Source organism: Protopterus annectens, chromosome 15.part0 (genome assembly GCF_019279795.1).
Source record: "Protopterus annectens isolate FY-2018-M chromosome 15.part0, PAN1.0, whole genome shotgun sequence".
Classification (NCBI taxonomy): domain Eukaryota; kingdom Metazoa; phylum Chordata; order Ceratodontiformes; family Protopteridae; genus Protopterus; species Protopterus annectens.
In genome coordinates this window covers 397,226,173-397,244,961 of record NC_056749.1, presented here as the reverse complement: position 1 = coordinate 397,244,961, position 18,789 = coordinate 397,226,173, and the positions used below count along the sequence as shown (strand labels likewise).

At 35.2% G+C, this 18,789-nt stretch overlaps 1 protein-coding gene across 1 annotated transcript in view; it reads right to left on the bottom strand.

Moving 5' to 3' along the window:
• The window catches only part of RPS6KA6 (ribosomal protein S6 kinase A6), a 1,361,734-nt gene that overhangs the window by 1,177,562 nt on the left and 165,383 nt on the right, over nt 1–18,789 (bottom strand). Inside the window, exon 2 of the mRNA XM_044057140.1 lies at nt 4,094–4,147. Coding sequence (XP_043913075.1) covers nt 4,094–4,147 — 54 coding nt within the window. The remainder of the gene's footprint in view (nt 1–4,093; nt 4,148–18,789) is intronic.

The window sequence follows — 18,789 nt, the reverse complement described above, 5'->3', positions numbered from 1 at the left end:
TTTCCCTTTGCACACATTATAAAAACTTCATTTTTTCTCAACACTTGTTTAATTTATCCTGCCTTCCCTGAAATATGTACCGTTCCCACAAATTCCATTTATTTCGATTTATTTTATTCCTTTCCATCTTTAAAAATCCCAACTCCAGTTATTTTATTTCCTTTACGGCATTCGCAATTCTGTTATTGTTGTTTTTGCTTTTGACTTCCATTTCCTAGTAAATGCTTTTGGTAATTCAGTTTCCATATCCCAGCTCAAAATAATCACTTCCTTAATTAAAATAATTTGCTCACCCAATATTTCTGACAAAGAAAGTACCCTGTACAAAATCTTTAAAATCTATCGACACATTACATTTCCAAACATGTCTCCACGTATCACTTTCCCATCTCACCTCCAGCAATTGCAGTCTACCTACAGAAAAATTCTCTATGGTCTACTTGGGGTATAAAAATACCTATGCAAACCTTGCTTAGAAAAAATCCTAAACCTTCTAGATTATTTGTATGCCCCCCAAGTATGCAACATTCCCCCATTGCGTCTTTCTATATTACCTTCCCATTTTCATTTCCCTAGCTTTTCTAACATCTTCCGACTGATTCTTGTAGTCAAGTATTATTTTATATGTCCCCGTTTACTGCAACTTCTGTTCTAGACTCAAACTATAAACTCGATCAGCGCTGGTGTTTCTTTTAACACTATCCTTTTCTGTATGCCTATACTCTTATCAGTTTCAGGTAGGGAAGGCAGCACCCGACTCACAGTCCGAATATTTGCTTGGCCTCATCCCAGTCTATCACTTTTCCCTCTATAATTATTTGCTCCTAATATCTTGGGTCCTTTCTTAATTTTCACCAATAAATTCCAGCTTCCTCTTGCCTATTTTCAATGCTCCTACTTGCAGTCATCCCTATGTGTAAAATCTCTCTTCTCCATTTCAACATTCGATTACTTCTCAAAATATTTCTGCTACTTTGTAGATATACTCTGTTCTTTTCATTATTGGAAATGTAAATGGATTTTTATCCAATCTGTACTGTACTGTACAGCTCCATGAACTTTGGAAAGGTACTTAACTAAATTAAAGCATTCCTCTTTCCTGCTTTTGCTACTGAGGACACATCTCTACAGTAATTTCATTCTATAGCGTAATAAGCTAGTCTTGGATACCAGATGATCAAAAGGCTGTGGGTTCTAGCCCCATACCAAAGACTGGTTACAGGTCCCAAAACAAACACTTCACTGCAGTTTGAAAGAACATAAGACATTAAACAAAGGCTCTACATGTTTACGTTAAGAATCCTGTAAAATAATATATACTAGTCATATATACCACCTTGTGTTCCTTGAAGGACTACAAGCTAAGCAGAATTTACCAAAGCAACAAAATTAAATCAGCAAATAAAACACCTTTTAGTTAACACAGTAGTTCCCTTTTTCAGGAAAGAGCTAAGAAACAGACAATACAATCTTGTTACATTGTTGTAGTAACAATGCAGTATAAAATTACACTGTTGGAATGAAAATGAGAATAGAAGTAACCCCCCCCCCCAAAAAAAAAAAACAAAATAGATTCAAGGGGAATCATACAAGTTGACATACTGGTAGACAAGTAATGTGAGAACGCAGCAAGCAAGGATGAAAGGATGATGAAATACACAGACATATCAAGATGTATAACCAATAACCAGTGTGTGTGTGTGTGTGTGGGGGGGGTACACACTTTCTCATCTTTATGAAAACACAGAGATAACAGAACCAGTTCTAAAGACTGGTTAAAGGAAATTAATATGTGTAATCCATAAAAGGACATGGAAGAAAAGGAGCAGGACCAACTATATGGAAGTATCATTTCTCAAAGATGGGACTTATGAAAACTGAAGGACAGCAGTTGAAGATACAAAGGCAGCAGGTTATAGTAAATAATGCATTTTACTGCATAAACTGGGACAGATGACGGACTCCGCTTTTCTGAACACATACTAGTGTTAAAACCAATGACAGAATTTGAACTGTCCAGGAGAGACACAAGGCAAGTCTTACACGCAGAGTGTGTGCCTGGGGTGCTTCTACTGAATAATTTAAGATTTATGGGTTACCCAAAAGGGATTTGACAGATTAAGTGGGATAAAATGTATACTTCTGTATGGTTGTACAGCAGAAAACCTTTTCTCTCAGTATACCTGCCTACTTTCTGCAAAGGACAAGGCAATTAAAAGGCTGTCTATGACAGTAGCTGGTTGTCAAATAAATGACTGGAAAGATAAACACAAACAAGTGGTACCAGAAAAAGTGAAGGACTTGCCCGGTAAAAGAAAAAAATTGCACTACTTATATGTAAAAAAGGATGAAAGGAGGACGTCAAAGCCAATAGACTGAATAAGATACCAAAGATTCCACTTAAGGGAAACATTGTAAAACGATAAAGATAATCTGGGCATTAACACACAGACACACACATAACCACACAAGCATTCTAAGCAATAATTAAACCACAATGAAGCACACAAACTATTGCACGAGGAAAGAGAAAATAAAAGGGAAAACAAAAAAGAAGAGTGTAAATTCAGTTACTGATGCAAAAGGCACAAGATTGTATAGTTAGGGCTATAGGCTGAAGCAGGCAGAAAGAGTTAGAAGCAGAGCTCAATGAAGCAAACGTGCAATAGGGAGCACAGTCAAAGGAAGACAGCAGTGACCTAAAGGTACTTAATGCTATGTTAGCATTCACATACACTGCACTAATAAAGCAAAAATAGCTAGTGGCAACTGGTTCCCTCATCAAACCTCAGTTTATCAATATTTGTTTTTCTCAAAAACATACCACCGACTCTTAAGTTCTCCAGCTTCTGGGCAGGGCATATTAAGCAAAGGTGTGGAACAGAGAAAAAATGCATGAGGAATGGGGTGTTTTCCCCCAACATCACCCATAGCTACCAAGATCATTGTTTTAAAGTCTGCTAAACAAACTGCCAATAAACAAGGCTTCATTTTGACACAGTACATCAAAATATGGTACTGCTGCTTTGCATACAAATAGCCAGAATGCATTAATAATGAGCATGTGGGATACATTATAAAGTAAATCAGGTTTGTTTGTAACAGAGTAGGTCCTGGAAGGCAACAGCATGATCTACTGCTTGTTGTGTGATACTTATAATGAATGGCATATATGATATACACGTTTATGATAAAAGCAAGCCAAACACATACGCACAGAACCAGAACAATGATTTCCTAATTTTTCTTAAGTCTCGCCATATAGCGTGCAAGTGCAACATTTGTTGTCATGGTCTTTTCTGAACCTTGATGAGCAAGGACTTGTCATCAAAGACTTTCAAAGCCAAGACCAATACCCTCTTCATAAAAAAATTGGACTGCTTTAGTTTAGTGTAGAGCCCCCCCCCCCCCCCACACACACACACACACACACACACACACACAACAATTTCCACATGCTGGCAAACCCTGCTTACCCATAAACTGAAATGGAATATCTTGGTAAAAAAAAAATTATATTAACAGGAACTATTCATTTTAGTAACTTGCTGATAAGAAGTCTACACTGTCGCATTAGGAAAAGAAGCAAAGGATTCCTCTTTCAGAAATTTCTTGACATCCAGATTTGATCAAACTAACATCCTTTCAAAAGAAGGTGCCAAAACCCCAGAAACTGATAAGCAGCATAACAAAGTGAACAGTGTGAAAATGTACCAAATGCACTCCTTTTCAATAGTACAAATGTGAAGTGAAAACTAAATTGTAGTGACTGTCGTAGCCAAGTGTTAGCCAATCTCAAAAATATACACAGGACAGAATATATAGAACTCTATTTCATTTAGCCCTCATTAAAAAAGCACAGCAATTAATTCTGTTCCTTATTACCAAGGTTAGCAATACAGCAAGAGAAGTTCTTAAAGTGAATTTCAAGCAACTGATATGGCAAATAAAATCAGATATATTAAACTACTTTGCACTTCAACAGTACCCCTGACTAGACCCAGCACAGGAATAAACAGATTACCACGAGAAGCCTGAAGTCACATAGAGAGGTGCAGACTTGAACTATTTAAAAAGGAAATTGTCAACTTACACAGTGAGAGTAGGGTTCTTCTTCCATAGGTTCTTCGGCTTCATATCCATTCAGCTGAGAGAGAGAAAAAAATAGTTAGAAAGATACGAAGGCAGAATGATGCACAATCTATATCAGCAATGAAAGAGGTTAAAAAAATAATTCTAAAACAACGTCCAAGCTGTAGAGCTAAAACTATCCATTCTACAACAATCTGCCATACAAAAACGTTTTCAGTTCATCTCAGAGACCATTTTAAAATGTGTTTCAACTTTTAGTTTTAGCTTGACAGTTGTGTACTCACTGTGATCCATGTTGTCCATTTCCACCCTTTCCTCAATGGATGGGTATCTGATCCGGCTACAGCCACTTCCAAGCGTAGGCTCCGGTGCTCAGGATCCTCCCCTACACATAATCCATGTGAATAGAGAGCTACCTCAAATCGAGTTTGCCCACATTGTGAATTTTACAATATAGTTGTAAGCAACCTAAGAGTGCAACTGACTTAACAAAGGTAACCTTCATAAGGAAAGAGAAGCAGAAAATGACAGGACCTTCAGGAGACAGAGTAAGCTCAGCTACATCCATCTCAAAATAAAGTTATATTGTAAACAAACTATACTGCCATTTAAAAAAATAAGGTAGGGGAAGGTGGGGAAAAGACGGAAGCAAACAATCCAGATATATAGTTATGGAGAGTACATAAACTTTTAAATCCGATGCTGGCTTTTCCATCTATTCATCAACGATGGGACAATCCCCAGCTACATTTACACTTGGGTGGCCTCATGTAAGGCTATTCCAGAGCACAAATGAATGAACAAATGGAGGCCCTAGATCTGGGTTGAATAACCAACTTGCAATGCAAGATGAAGGCATGAACTTTGGACCAAGTACCAGCAACACATATGTCATCAATTGGAACACTGGAGAAAAATGCTATAGATGAAGCTACAGATCTGGCAGAATGAAATTTTGGAGAGAAAGGAAGAAAAATTCACTTTTCTTGATAAAGTAAATGCACCGAGTCAACCATCATAGGATGACAGTGGACCCAGATTTTGCTAATTTTGCAGTGGAAAAGGTGGAAAGAGACACAAATAACTGAACAGAATTCTTATAGGGCTTTGTCTGATATAGATAAAAGCATAACTTGAAGATGAGCATCCAGTAAATGCATATATTTACCTTTGTTTGAGAAATTTGGGAAGAAAACTAAGATTTACAGACTGATAAATGGCCGATTTCAAAACTACATTCTGGAAAAGGAAGGATTGGTCATCATAGGCACTCTGTTCTTGTGAAAAATTAGACATGGAGGTTTTATGGCCAAGGTAAGCAGCTCAGAAATTCTCTTGGCAGAATTGATAGCCACATAAATAAGGTCTTCAGGGATAAAAACTTCAGATCCACTTTTGCAGTATGTTCAAAGAGTACCAGTCAGGGCTTGCAAAACAATGGTAATATCCCATGGAAGAACTGCATCTCTAAGAGGAGGCCAAAGTAAGAAAATACCTCAAAGGAAAGCCTTGAACACACTGAAGGAAGCTATGGGAGTGTGATTTTCCCCACATATGGGAGGAAAAAACTGCAGCTAACTGAAATTAAACAGTGGAATAGCTGGCACCACACTGAAAAAGATGTGCAAGGAAGTCCAGTAGATGGAAGAGGGGCTGAAAAGGGACAACTATTTTTTGTCCACAGCCCAAATAGAAAGCCTTTTCCATTTACTCCTATAAACCTTCCTAGTGTTATATCCTCCTCTTCTTCTTTCGGCTGCTCCCGTTAGAGATCGCCACAGCAGATCAACTGTTTCCATTTCTTCCTGTCCTCTGCGTCTTGCTCTGTCACACCAACCACCTGCATGTCCTCTCTCACCACATCCATAAACCTCATCTTAGACCTTCCTCTTTCCCTGTTACCTGGCAGCTTCATCTTTAGCATCTTTTTCCCAATACACTCTGCATCCCTCTTCAGCACATGTCCATACCAACGTAATCTTGCCTCTCTGGCTTTGTCTCCAAACCTTCCAACCTGGGCTGACCCTCTAATATACTTATTCCTAATCCTGTCCATCCTTGTCACACCCAGTGCAAATCTTAACATCTTCAACTCTGCCACGTCAAGCTCTGACTCCTGCCTTTTTGTCAGTGCCACTGTCTCCAACCTGTATAACATAGCTGGTCTCACTACCCTCTTGTAGACCTTCCCTTTCACTCTTACTGGTACTAGTCTGTCACAAATCACTCCTGACACTCTTCTCCACCCACTCCATCCTGCCTGTACTCTCTTCTTCACCTCTCTTCCACACTCACCATTACTCTGAACTGCTGATCCCAAGTACTTAAACTCATTCACCTTCGCCACCTCTACTCCCTGCATCCTCACCACTCCTCTATCCTCCCTCTGATTCACACACATATATTATGTCACAGTGAGACTACAGAATAACCGCTCTAGCTGTACATAAAACTTGCCTACAGCTCTGACATTACAGTGGTGCATAACAAATAGGCAGAATGCTTGATGCATTACAATATGACAACTGTAATGGGGTGTCTCAGCCTACTGATTCTGTTTTCTAACAGCCTACAAGTCTACCTAAAATTCTTACAAACTGATTAAAACTATATTTTATCATCATAATAAATCACAAACTACATTGTTTCACTGACTGTCATCTTTCCTCTTACCAAATAGTAAAGCCAGTTTAATCCAATGCTTACATATGTAACTGATTTTTCCTTTGCTTTTAGAATAACTGTATCGATTTATTTTTCATACTATTCCATAACATTTCTGAGGAAGGAAGATGTTTTTTTCTTCTCCCCAAATGTCAAGCAATTGATCTCCTTGTTATACAGTAGTCAAAAACATCACAACTGGACTTGAATTTCTTTTATACTTGCTAAATTTTCAAGTAAGGTATGTCCTGACAATATTTTTCTTATTGCTTTTCTTTCGCTTTTTGCTTTTTCATTTCTATACTTATTTTGTTCATATACAAATTAAATAACTGTTTATGCTTTTAGTATATTAGTAAAGTATTACTGGTTTATTGCGTGATATAACTGAACAGTAAGCTATCTTTGCTTTTATGACCTTAAGATGACATGCTTTATTTCAAATAATATATAGCCCTTTGCCTTGCTAAATGTTCTTCTGAGTTACTACACAGGCATAGTCACTGCTTAGACTATTTATCAAAACTGTTTTGGATACATGGGATAAACAGGGCATATCTATGATTTAGTGTGTGTGTGTGTATATATATATATATATATATATATATATATATATATATATATATATATATATATATTTTTTTTTTAATATTTATAACTTCTGATTGCTTCAGAATATATATTGGTACCTGTGACAACAAAAAACTACTTACCAGCTTTTGACATAAATTGGGTCTCTCTGACATATGCTTGTATGTTTTATGGCACAAGGTTTTTAAATGGTTACAAGTTATGTTTCCTGTAGAGGTTAATGTTAAAGTGCTGTTTTCTCTCTCATTGGCATTGAATGTTATTTTACTGTTTGGAAGTACCTGACAGTTAAATTGCATTTGTTACTGTAAATAAGCAGATTTTGTGACACAGTTAAAGTGACGTCAGGATACTGTACTTTGTAGTGTGCTGGGTGTGAAAATGTCAGTTTGAAATCTAAGAAGTGAAGCTTTCTTTCTTAGCTCATGACATAATGCATTCTATGCATGCAGATCAGATTACATTACATTTAATGTGTATATGCAAGCCTAATTGTGAATGTGAAGTCTCTGATTGGTTATTATACATTGACCCCCCCATTAATATTCCAAAACGTGAATGCTGATTGGCCAGCGTGCCCATTATAAATCCCACAATATACCAACGGAAAAAAGGTCCGGTCACCCGGACTTTTTTCCTTTGGTATAAAGTCCACAAAATATATTTTTTTAAACAAAAAAAAAGAAAAGAAAAAACGGAGCAACAGAGATTTTATTTTCCCCGTTGCTTCTGTTTCTAATTGATGTACTGGGTATGCGTGGGACGCAAGGCCCATACCCATGCTCAGTACATCAAAACAGGGAAGCAGTATACCACAACAAGTGGAAGAACAGTAATGCGCAGTTATACAAAGACATGATTTAAGAAAAGTAAGTATGTTTTCCTTAAATAATGTCATTGTATAATAGCAATAACAGACTCCATGGCTGTGGTATATTGAAATTTACCCACGGTTGGCTTTATTTAATCACACCAACCGTGGGTAAATCTTCAATATACCAGACCACGTCGTCTGTTATTGCTTTAATATAGCATAGTAGGCTTCTTTTACAAGAATTATGAGCTACACTGTCTGCAAACATACTCATGGTTCCCTTTTATAATAGTGACTATATTTTGTGATCAAATATATACAGAAATGTCATTTTTTCTTGTAAACAGTTAATTATAGCCACTATTTCTAGTGAATATACTGGAATTTTTTATAAATAGATCTTTATAAATAACTTTCCTATGCAGTTAGCAAGTGTTAAGTATAGGCTTATACATTTACAGGAAATGCTTATGACTAATGGTAATAACTGTAAGGATACTCAAACTCCATACTAAATCCTAGCAAATATATGTATGAATAATTTTCATTGAACTATAATTACTTTGCATTTAATATGTTGATTTCCTTATTGTATCCTAGATATTATTTATATTTCAGATATCATGCTTTCAGTTTTTATAAAGTTGTGTCTTTTAGTATATTAACACTTTATGACAGGGAAAGAGCTCAGTAATATCTAGGACTTGTGATAACACAACAAACAAGTTATGAGTGTCAGTATTATCCTATTACTATGGTAGATATTTACACCTATCTCCATCTTAATTTTGTCTGAGTCATTCACTTTTAAGACCTGTTATCCATAGTAAGTTTTATATAAATAATGTTTTTTACTAATTTTTATCATTTTAACTGATGCCAGTTAATTATTATTGATGTTAGTCAGCTATTTAAGCATCTGCTATTCCAAAAGTTTAGGAGTTAAATTAAGGACAAATATATCTTCTGGAATATTTCTAAAAATCTATGTTAATATCTTTTGAGAATGACACATACTCACTAAGTGCTAACACCCAATTCTCATGAAGTTTTTATTTAGTGGGAGTTTGTCATAAGATTTATTCAGAGGGCAAGTAAATACAAATGCTAAATGACTCTTTGATTTGTTCTGCCATTTTGAAGTTTTTATTAGAACTAATACAGATGACATGCTTAGGTAATTTGGGTAATCATTAGGATTTTTAATAAAGCTAATGTTTCCTTAGTCTCTTAAGCACCAAATTCAGCTTATATATATATCCTAATATGTCTCTTGCTTCCTTAGTGAATAATTACTGTATAAGTGCTTAATGTTTGTAATAACAATGTATATAACTCATCCCTAAAACCTAACTGGAATTAATATTTGATTACTTGTTTATCACTACTATTTTTTTTCTTAATTTATAATATATTCTCCATTTTTTGCTTTGTTTTCATGGGCTTGAACCAACAAAGATTGATGGTTGGGATAGGTAGTCTAGCAGGTTTAGTTTTGTTTGCTAGACTAGGAATGCATCTCATTCCATGTATAGGGTGTATTAATGTTTATATCAGAGTAAAATATGCTTGTTTTTGTTATTTAACTTTTTTTTAAGTTTTGAAATGCCTGACATAATTGTTTTACTTTTATCTTTCATGGGGAAAGTTATTTGGATTGAGATAAATAGAAATACAACAATTGATATTCTATGGTCTATTCAGGAAGAGTATTATGTATACAGGATTCTATTAATACAAGTTCCTTTACTGTTATCTTTAAAGAATACTGATATGGATTTAACTTTGATATCCTTAAATACTAATGGCTTAAACAACCCATATAAGAGAGCAAACCTACTAAGATATCTTAAACTAAACAAGGCTCAAGTACTTTTTCTCCAAGAGACATGCTTTAAAATAAATGACACATTATGTGGGGCCCTAAGAAATACACAATACTTGCTCAATCTTCTAATAAAAATAAGACCAGAGGAGTAACAATTCTATGGAAAAAGGCTTTCTTAAATCTCCAAATCATTTACAAACATGTAGATAATGATGGACTTATGGCCTTAGTTATACTTAAGTTTAATAATAGAATTTGGACCCTGGTTAATTTATACTGGTTCCCGGGTATGGGGGTTGGACTAGCTAAGAAACACTTAGACTTTATTACAACTACTTCTAAAGGCAATATTATACTAGGAGGTGATTTCAATTGTATCACAGATATTACAGAAACTACCAATAGGAAATCTCCTAGACTACTGTCCTCAGCCAAACAGTTAAAAAATGGACAGAAATGTTTTAAGATACCTTTGATGCTTTGGGACCAAATTCTTTACTACTCTCACACCAGGACTACAGACATGGTACCCGAACTAGAATAAATAAAATGTATATTTTACAAGATCTTTACTCTAAAATCTTGAATTTTTCAATACAACCTTGTCCTTTTTCAGATCATAATTCCCTGTTGTTAACAATACACTTGGAATTCAATTAGTTATTACTTCAAGGATTCCTCCATATATCACAAAAATTAAAGACTATAAATCTTGGATAACTTCTGAACTTCATCTTTTCTTAGAGACTAACTATAAACCTGAAGCAAGCACAATTATGGTTTGGGATTCTCTTAAGGCCTATTTATATGGGAAAACCATTAACTGGTACAAAAATAAAATTAAAGAATGGGACTCAAGAGTACAGCAACTCCAAAATCAATTATCTATTAAATCTAATAAAAACATAATTGCCACAGACAAGAAAACAGAAGAAGCAAATAAGAAATACAGTGAAATATTATCCCATAAAACTAACTTAGCTATGGAAAAACTGAAATTAAATTCTTAAGCTACCTCTCATAAGCATCTTCATAACCTACCTATGAAAGTTAAGATACAATCAAAAATTAATAACACTGATAGTATATTTCATGAAGGGAAAAGGAAAAAAGTCTCAGACATAGGGGACATTCTGGAGGCTTTTAATTACCATTATGCAGAGCATCATAAAGATAAATAAGTACAAATGAATGTGAGAAGTTAGAGAATATAGTTCCCAACATAACAAGAATTCCTGAGGAACTTAAGTTAGATCTACAAAAACCCATTTCTCAAAAAGGAAATTATAGATGGGATTAAAGGAAGTAATTCTAATAAACCACCTGGAATAGATGGCTTAATTATCGAAATTTATAGATTGTTCCCTTCTTCTATAATCTCTCTCCTACATAAAACCTTTCTTGAAGTTCAAACATTAGCAAATATTTCTCCTTCTTGGAAATATTCTCTAATTTCCCCTACATTAAGAGAATAAAGACTCTAATCACTGCAACTCATATAGACCAATTTCTTTGTTGAATAATGATTACACACTATTTATGTCAATTACGGTCAATAGACTGAAAATACCCATATCTAAAATAATTAATGAAGACCAAACTGGTTTCATACATAACAGGCATACACAGGATAATATTAAAAGAGTATTAACTCTGATAGCTTACCTCAATAGAGGAAATCATGAAGCACTGATAATAGGTCTAGATATTCAAAAGGCCTTTGACTCCTTAAATTGGGGTTATTTATTTAAAGTCTTACAGTTATTTGATTTTCACCCCTTTTTTATAACAATGATAGAGAAAAATCTATGAAAATAATCTAGCATATGACAAACAAGGTCCCTTTACTTCCAAAGCAATCTAAATCACTAGAGGTACTAGACAAGGATGTCCCATGTCCCCTATCCTATTTGCTCTGGCCATAGAAATACTTGCCATTTTAATACGTAATAACCCAAAGATAAGAGGTGTAATAACCCAAAGATAAGAGGTGTAAATATATACGACCAATATATTTCTAAAATAATGATGTTTGCTGATGTCTTACTTACCTTACCCAACTCTAAGGAAGTGTTAGGTGAAGTGGATATAGTAACAACAAATTTCCCAAAAATCTCAGGACTCTCCAACAAATCTAAATCTAAATATTTATTATTAAATAAAAAAAAAGAACATACAGGTTCCAGTTAATCATATTATTGGAAACCAAGTTTCAACTCTAGACTATTTAGGAATAGTCCAAGTCAAGAATATACAGAAAAACTTACAGCTTAACTATGCTAAAGCCATAGACTTAATCAAGACATTAATAAGCAAATTGAATAATTTGTTTATAGCATTTGATGATAGGTTACAACTGATAAAAATGGTTTTGTTACCTAAATTAAAATATATAGCACAAGCCCTTATATTTCCACCAGGAAAGAAAATCCTTAAATAAATCACTTCAGCTCTGATGAAATTCCTATGGTACCCCAAAAGAAATAGAGTGGCATACTCTCATCATATCAGAAAATGGGAACAAGGGGGGGGTTAAATTTCCCAGACTGAAACTTACATAAAGGTATCTATACTTAAAATAGTAATTAATTGGATAAATCCTACATACTCTTCCAATTGGAAACAGTTACACTCCATTATACTTGTGACGATTGGGGAGAGATGGGTGAAGGCTGCCAGCCTAGTCAAACAGAATTTGATTCATAATTCTATCAACTGTATAAATAAATGTAAAATACAGGCTTGTGTTTTTAAATGTAAGAAAACACTGTAAAATGTGAACTTAAAGATTGCTGCAACATTGCCATCTGCTGTAAGGAAAACCAAGCCAAGTATTTCAAATGTGTCTTTTTTAAGTTGAAAAGATCTTATGAATCACTTTAATGTTTTACAAGGTGGTTCCAGGGCTGCTGGATGAATATTTCATGCCCATTGTTTTAAGGCTAAAATTTATGACCAGAATTTAGATGCGAAATGCGCTTTATTGCTCTGGTTTCTTTTAGAATATACATGTGAAATGTCTTCTATTGTTGTAAGTTTCTGTGCAGGTGTTGGATTGCTAAATAATGCAGTTTGTTTGCCTGGGAAAACCTAAGTGTCAAAAATTATGTAATTTGGGGAGGGACCCAGCAAACATGTTTGTTAGTAATGTTTAAAATACTATTTCTCACAAGAGACTGGAAGCATTTTGACTTTGAACATCTAACTTACCAGCACTTTGCCTTGCGCTCAAATGTACATTTTAGCACTGTGAGTTCTTGTAGGAATAGTTAAAGCTAGTAAAGATTAATTAGGTATTTTTCTTTGAAAATCAGACCTGTCCTACTGTATTATTTTAAGTTTCTGTGTGATCTGTAAACTCTGTGGTGTAGTAGTTTTGTCTTGTGTTTTTATTATTTATTATTAAATATTTTTAAAACCTTCTACCTGTGGCTGATTTGTGTAGAGATGAGCTCTAGAGTGCATTGCATATTTATAGAGGTTATTGTAATAGGCCAATCTAAAGTAATCCTTGACTGTTAATCATACCACCATTGGATAATATTGCACAGTAATAACTGGATACCCTTTTAAGGGCCTTTTAGTAGCTGATATTATTAAATGGGTGGTGGCAGTAATTACTACCATATAGTCTGGGTAAAGGGGCACAGTTGGAGAATCTGTGTCGGCCTTTCCCTGGAGTGTCTGTGAAGTTGTATAAATACTTATCTCAAAGTGTGTGTAAGTTGCGTCAGCTACTTGGCAGGGACACGAAGCACTGGTTGGACAGAGTGGGTACTGGAGGTTTTAGCTTGCCCAGTTAGGCTAGGACTTGACCCTACAGCTGTGCCAGTGGGGAGTCTTACTGGGGACCTGGTGAGCAAGGGAGCAATCAGCCCCAGACTGACTGTGATCTCTGTGTGCACTTAAGGGAAATTGTACTTTACTGTGTGTATTAGTTATCCTTTCCTCTTCTAGGAGATTACCTCCCTGGTGTTAGTGGTGAGAACTGAGGCTCCTTGATTGCTGGGCCAGGGCACGGGTGTCACAATACTAATTAATGAAAATTATTTATCAAAGAATGCTTTGGTAACTGACAAAGATATAGCACTATTTAAGTTTAAATTTACAGTATGGTACAACAAAAGTAACTAAACTACCACTAATAAACAATATTTTTGATGTGTTTGGAAAATTCATTAACACAAATTTAGATATAAAACTTTGGCATATGTTTTTAATACCATTTACTATTACAAGGGATTTCCCTGATAAAACACAGAGGTTTTTGGTTTATGGGAAAATAACCTATTTTGTTGGTTGCAATGTACTGAAACCCAACAAGCTTTGAACACAAAGTATATTGTCAACCTGTGGTCTATCCCAATGACTGGTTAGTTCTTCAGAGTGTCACAGCATACACTAAGGATCAACGTAGAATAATACACAACTCATCCTTCTAAACCGTACTAAAAATTATAAACTGGATTTTTGGAATTTATATAATATCAATGTTAAGAATGAATTATCATATCTATATAACACTTTGTCTATAAGACAGCTCCTAAAGATACGTACTGGCAATACCTAACTAAAGGGTTTCAAGTAGCATTATCAATGGAAGATGAAAAACATTTTATTTTCAGTTAAACTAACTTACTCACAATTCTGGAGGATTTTTCATTGGAAATTTCTACACAGATCCTTTCTGATACCAGAGAAACTCTCAAAAATGAACCCTTCAAACAGCAAGTTATGCTGGAGATGTCATCTGTCCACTAATGCTGATTGGTCTCATTTTTTATGACTGTACTAACATTAAACCATATTGGAATGAGATTAACAAATTTCTTCAAGCTATCTATACCGATATATTTGTTTTGACAAAGTCTTTAATTTTATTGAATGTTAATAGCAATATGAAGAAAGATGATCTGTATTTATTGTGGACAATGTTAGCAATAGCCAAAAAATGTATAACTAGAAGATGGAACTCTAATGTAGCACCCACAATGGAGAAATTCCTATCATCACTGAAGAAATGCATACTAATGGAGAAAAGAACTAAAGAGTTAAGAACTTTTCCTAAGCCACTGGTTAACAGTCCATGGAGGAAAGTTTTGAATTTGACTGATACCCTACAGATGGAACCAAACTCTTCCTATCTTAGTTTATATATTAGCTTATTATTTAACTACAAATGTTTTTATCTGAATCCTTTTTGTCAGGCTGAATATAAATACTGTAAATAGTTATTGAATGTTATTAATGTATTACAGTATTGTGTTATTTCAAAGTAAAAATCATTTGAGTAAAAAAAAAAAAAAAAAAAAAAAACAATAACAAACTTATTTGCTAAACTCACACTGGAGAAGGAGAATTAAAAAAGTACTAAATGTTTACTGAAAAAATATTCCTGACCACAAGTTCCACGTGAATAAATACAAAAGCGGTGGTACAATCTGAAAACTAGTTTTCTGTTTGTGTGGAAGGGCAAAGCCTGCACCCCCCCCCCCCCTTTAAGTACATAACAAATATAGAGAGCAGTTCATCTTGAGAAATGGTGTTTACCACTTTTATTCAACCTCTGTAAAACAGTGCATTGTTAATTTTCACACCTGGCCAATCCTGAAAAACTTTTTGCCAAATTCTTATTCTGGCAAAAAACAGCTTGATGTTACTTTAGAGGTGACAACCAGATCTTTAGAAATTACTGGAAAGAAAACAAGAGTGCTAAACAAAAGAATTCTAGGCAGCTTTAAAACTTGCAGGTGTTTCACAGGCTTCCACAAAACTTAACTAAAAACCTAACACGTGACAAAAAATGGACTTCTGAACTAAACATACACTTCACTAACAGAAATGTAGGAACCAAAACATACTGCATATTACTAATGTAAAAACCAAGTTCTTCTAACAAAGATGGAAATGACAGTCATGATGTACACTGATTTGATGCAGAAAAGTTAGCCTCAGTAGCAGAAACTACATCATACTCAAGTCATTTATTCTTTAACATCTCTCATTTCAAATTCCTATCATTGTCTCAATGTACGTTTAAGCCTTCCTTATCCTACATCTATCAGGATCCAGCTTGATTACATCAAGCTTCCAAGGAGGTAACAAAGATATAGATGAGTAGGTCTGAACACCAGGGAATAAAAGATGGTCTTGACAAAATTATTATGGCACAAAGTGTGGGCAAACATTAACTATGGTCTAGTTCTCTCTCTCTCTCTCTCTCAACTGCTTACTTTTCTTCTTCAGCAGAAGCAACAACTTATGTGTAAACATTAAAAGTAATACAGCTAGTATTTACGTGTTGTTTGTTAACTGTGTATGTAGACTGGCCTGGGACTGCTATCAGAAGGGACCCAGTCAGAAATTAGTATTTAAAATAGTATCCATTTTTGCGACCCATACAGCGAATAGAATGCAAATAATGGCACACAAAGTTCACAATGCAAAAAAGGGAGGAACAGAGCCCCCACCTAAGTATACATTACCCACAAAGCCACATGTCCTCCATTCTCCAGCAAGACCATTCCCTGGTTAGAGAGACAGTCTTCAGCTCTAGCAGCACTGCTTGGATAGCCAGGATACTACCCAGTGAAGACAGGACTGAGACTTAACCTTTGATGTGGGACACTGCAATATTACTGCATTTTTGTTTGGAGATGGAGGATTTCCAGTGAGGATTACAACTAGGAGTTGCACCAATGTGGATGGAGGGGGCAGAGAGGTGGGATGAGTTTAAAGGAGAACCACACCCACAGAATCAAAACAACATGTTTATTTCATCTTGATTTGGGGTTTTCTACATTTTAACACCACTCTGGGACTATTTACAGGTTTTTAAATACTTTTATACATAATTTCTGACTCTGACCACATGGGGTCTGACATATTGAAGAAATTCTGATTGTTTAGTCTGCCTCTAGGTATCCCACAATGCAGTGCTTGTCTGTATAAAATTACATCACACAGGCTTCTTTCTTCCTAAAGCTCCTGTCACTGCATTGATTTTACATGTATACATTCAGTTTTAAGTAACATTTCATGCCGTTCAATGACTACTTAAAACACAAACAGTGCAAATGCCACAGAACAGACTTTCAAAGTGCTTTTTACTGCTGCTTGTTTTAGAATAGCTAAACTACAGTCTTTTGTAAAGTCTGAATTGTACTACTTTGACTCCTGTTCCATCCCCCTTTACAACTAACTTCACTAGCTGTCAAAGTGCTAAGGGTAATTTGAGATGTTACCTGCTGTGACTGACAGCTCACAGCAGGAGACTTGACTCGTGCACAGTTTCCTTGTTCTAGCCTTTACTTTTTGTATGGGTAGGGGAAGGATCAGGGAGCTGTGACATCACAGTATGGGTGGGTTTTTAGTACGGTCATAGTGATGTCAGTTTGGGGAGGGAATTGGACATAAAACTACCTGTATTCATTGGCCTTGATGACATCAGTAAACTGGAAGCAAGCTTTTCCAGGGCAGGATAAAAGTTTTTTGAAAGTGAAACCACCTCAGTACAGTAAGGTATTGTTCTAGTGGAGTGAAACAGTTGATTTAAAATATTTTAAATGCTGTATTATTGTTTATTCATAGCAGGAAGAAAAAGGGCAGAGAAGTTGAGCATTTAATAACAGAATCCCATTGTCCTTTAATGGCTGAGAAGGGGACTAAAAAATCTGCCTTTCATTCATGAACAAACAGTGTGATTTGCTTACCATTACACTTTTTTACTCAAACTAATTATGAGAGAGTAACAAGTTTTCCAAACTGCTGTCCATCAGATCGAGAATTTGGTTATTTAGGGTATATTTAATAACCTCCACAATGTTTTGCTCCAACACTGTTTTTGAAGTAAGTATGTGACTAGGTTTAAAAAACTAGGAGGAGCACACTTGTAAACTATCTGCTAGTTGTTAGTACAGTTGTGTAGATGACATTTTCAATGGTTTCTATCTTCAGGAGCAAAATTCAGTACTTGCCTTATACTGAGAGTAATTTTATTTTTTTTTTAAACTAGGCTTACCATGAATTTATATTTACTTTTATAATAATGTGTCAGACATTTGTCACACTCTCTGCAATAACACTAAGTAGCTTTACTATGATTATACTGATATATGTTACTTGTTTTACTTTCTTTTGGGGTGTTTTCTTATGTGCCTTCTTAACAAAACTTTTAGTGTTCTCCAGTGGAAGAATGTTGGCTGTCATAAGTGTCCTGCAAAATTGTTTTCCTAAATGGATATGCAGTCTTTATATTTTGGTGATTTTAAATGGCATGTTTTGAATTTTTGCAGGCTTAAGTCCTTATCAAAAAAAAAACAAAAAAAACATAACTGGCTCCCTGACAATGTTTGAATCATTTGCGATGCTCTCACAAAAGTGCAATCACAAACATACACAGCATTTGGGAGTGAAAATACGGAATAAAGTATGCTTTCGCAGGGAGCAAGTCCTCTATACCCCACCACAGCCCTATATACAGTTCTAAGTTTATACCAACATGGAGAAAGAGAAAAGGTGCACTGGCAATTGTTTTTTTCTACTGAAAGTCCAAATATTCAGTCACTAGTGATTGCACAAATGACACCCAAATTATCGGGTATCTGCATTAATAATTGCTCTGTTCAATTCCTTCTAGGCCAACATTGATTTCTCGGTTTGTGGAGAGTTCATGCAGAAGTCAACATTAAACAGAATATTCCAGTGCCAAAAACAGTATTCTAAGGGGCTTATGCATTAGGTATGAAAGCAAAATTTTCCTAGAATACAGTCCCTCAGAGAGCCATCCCAAAACTGGTCA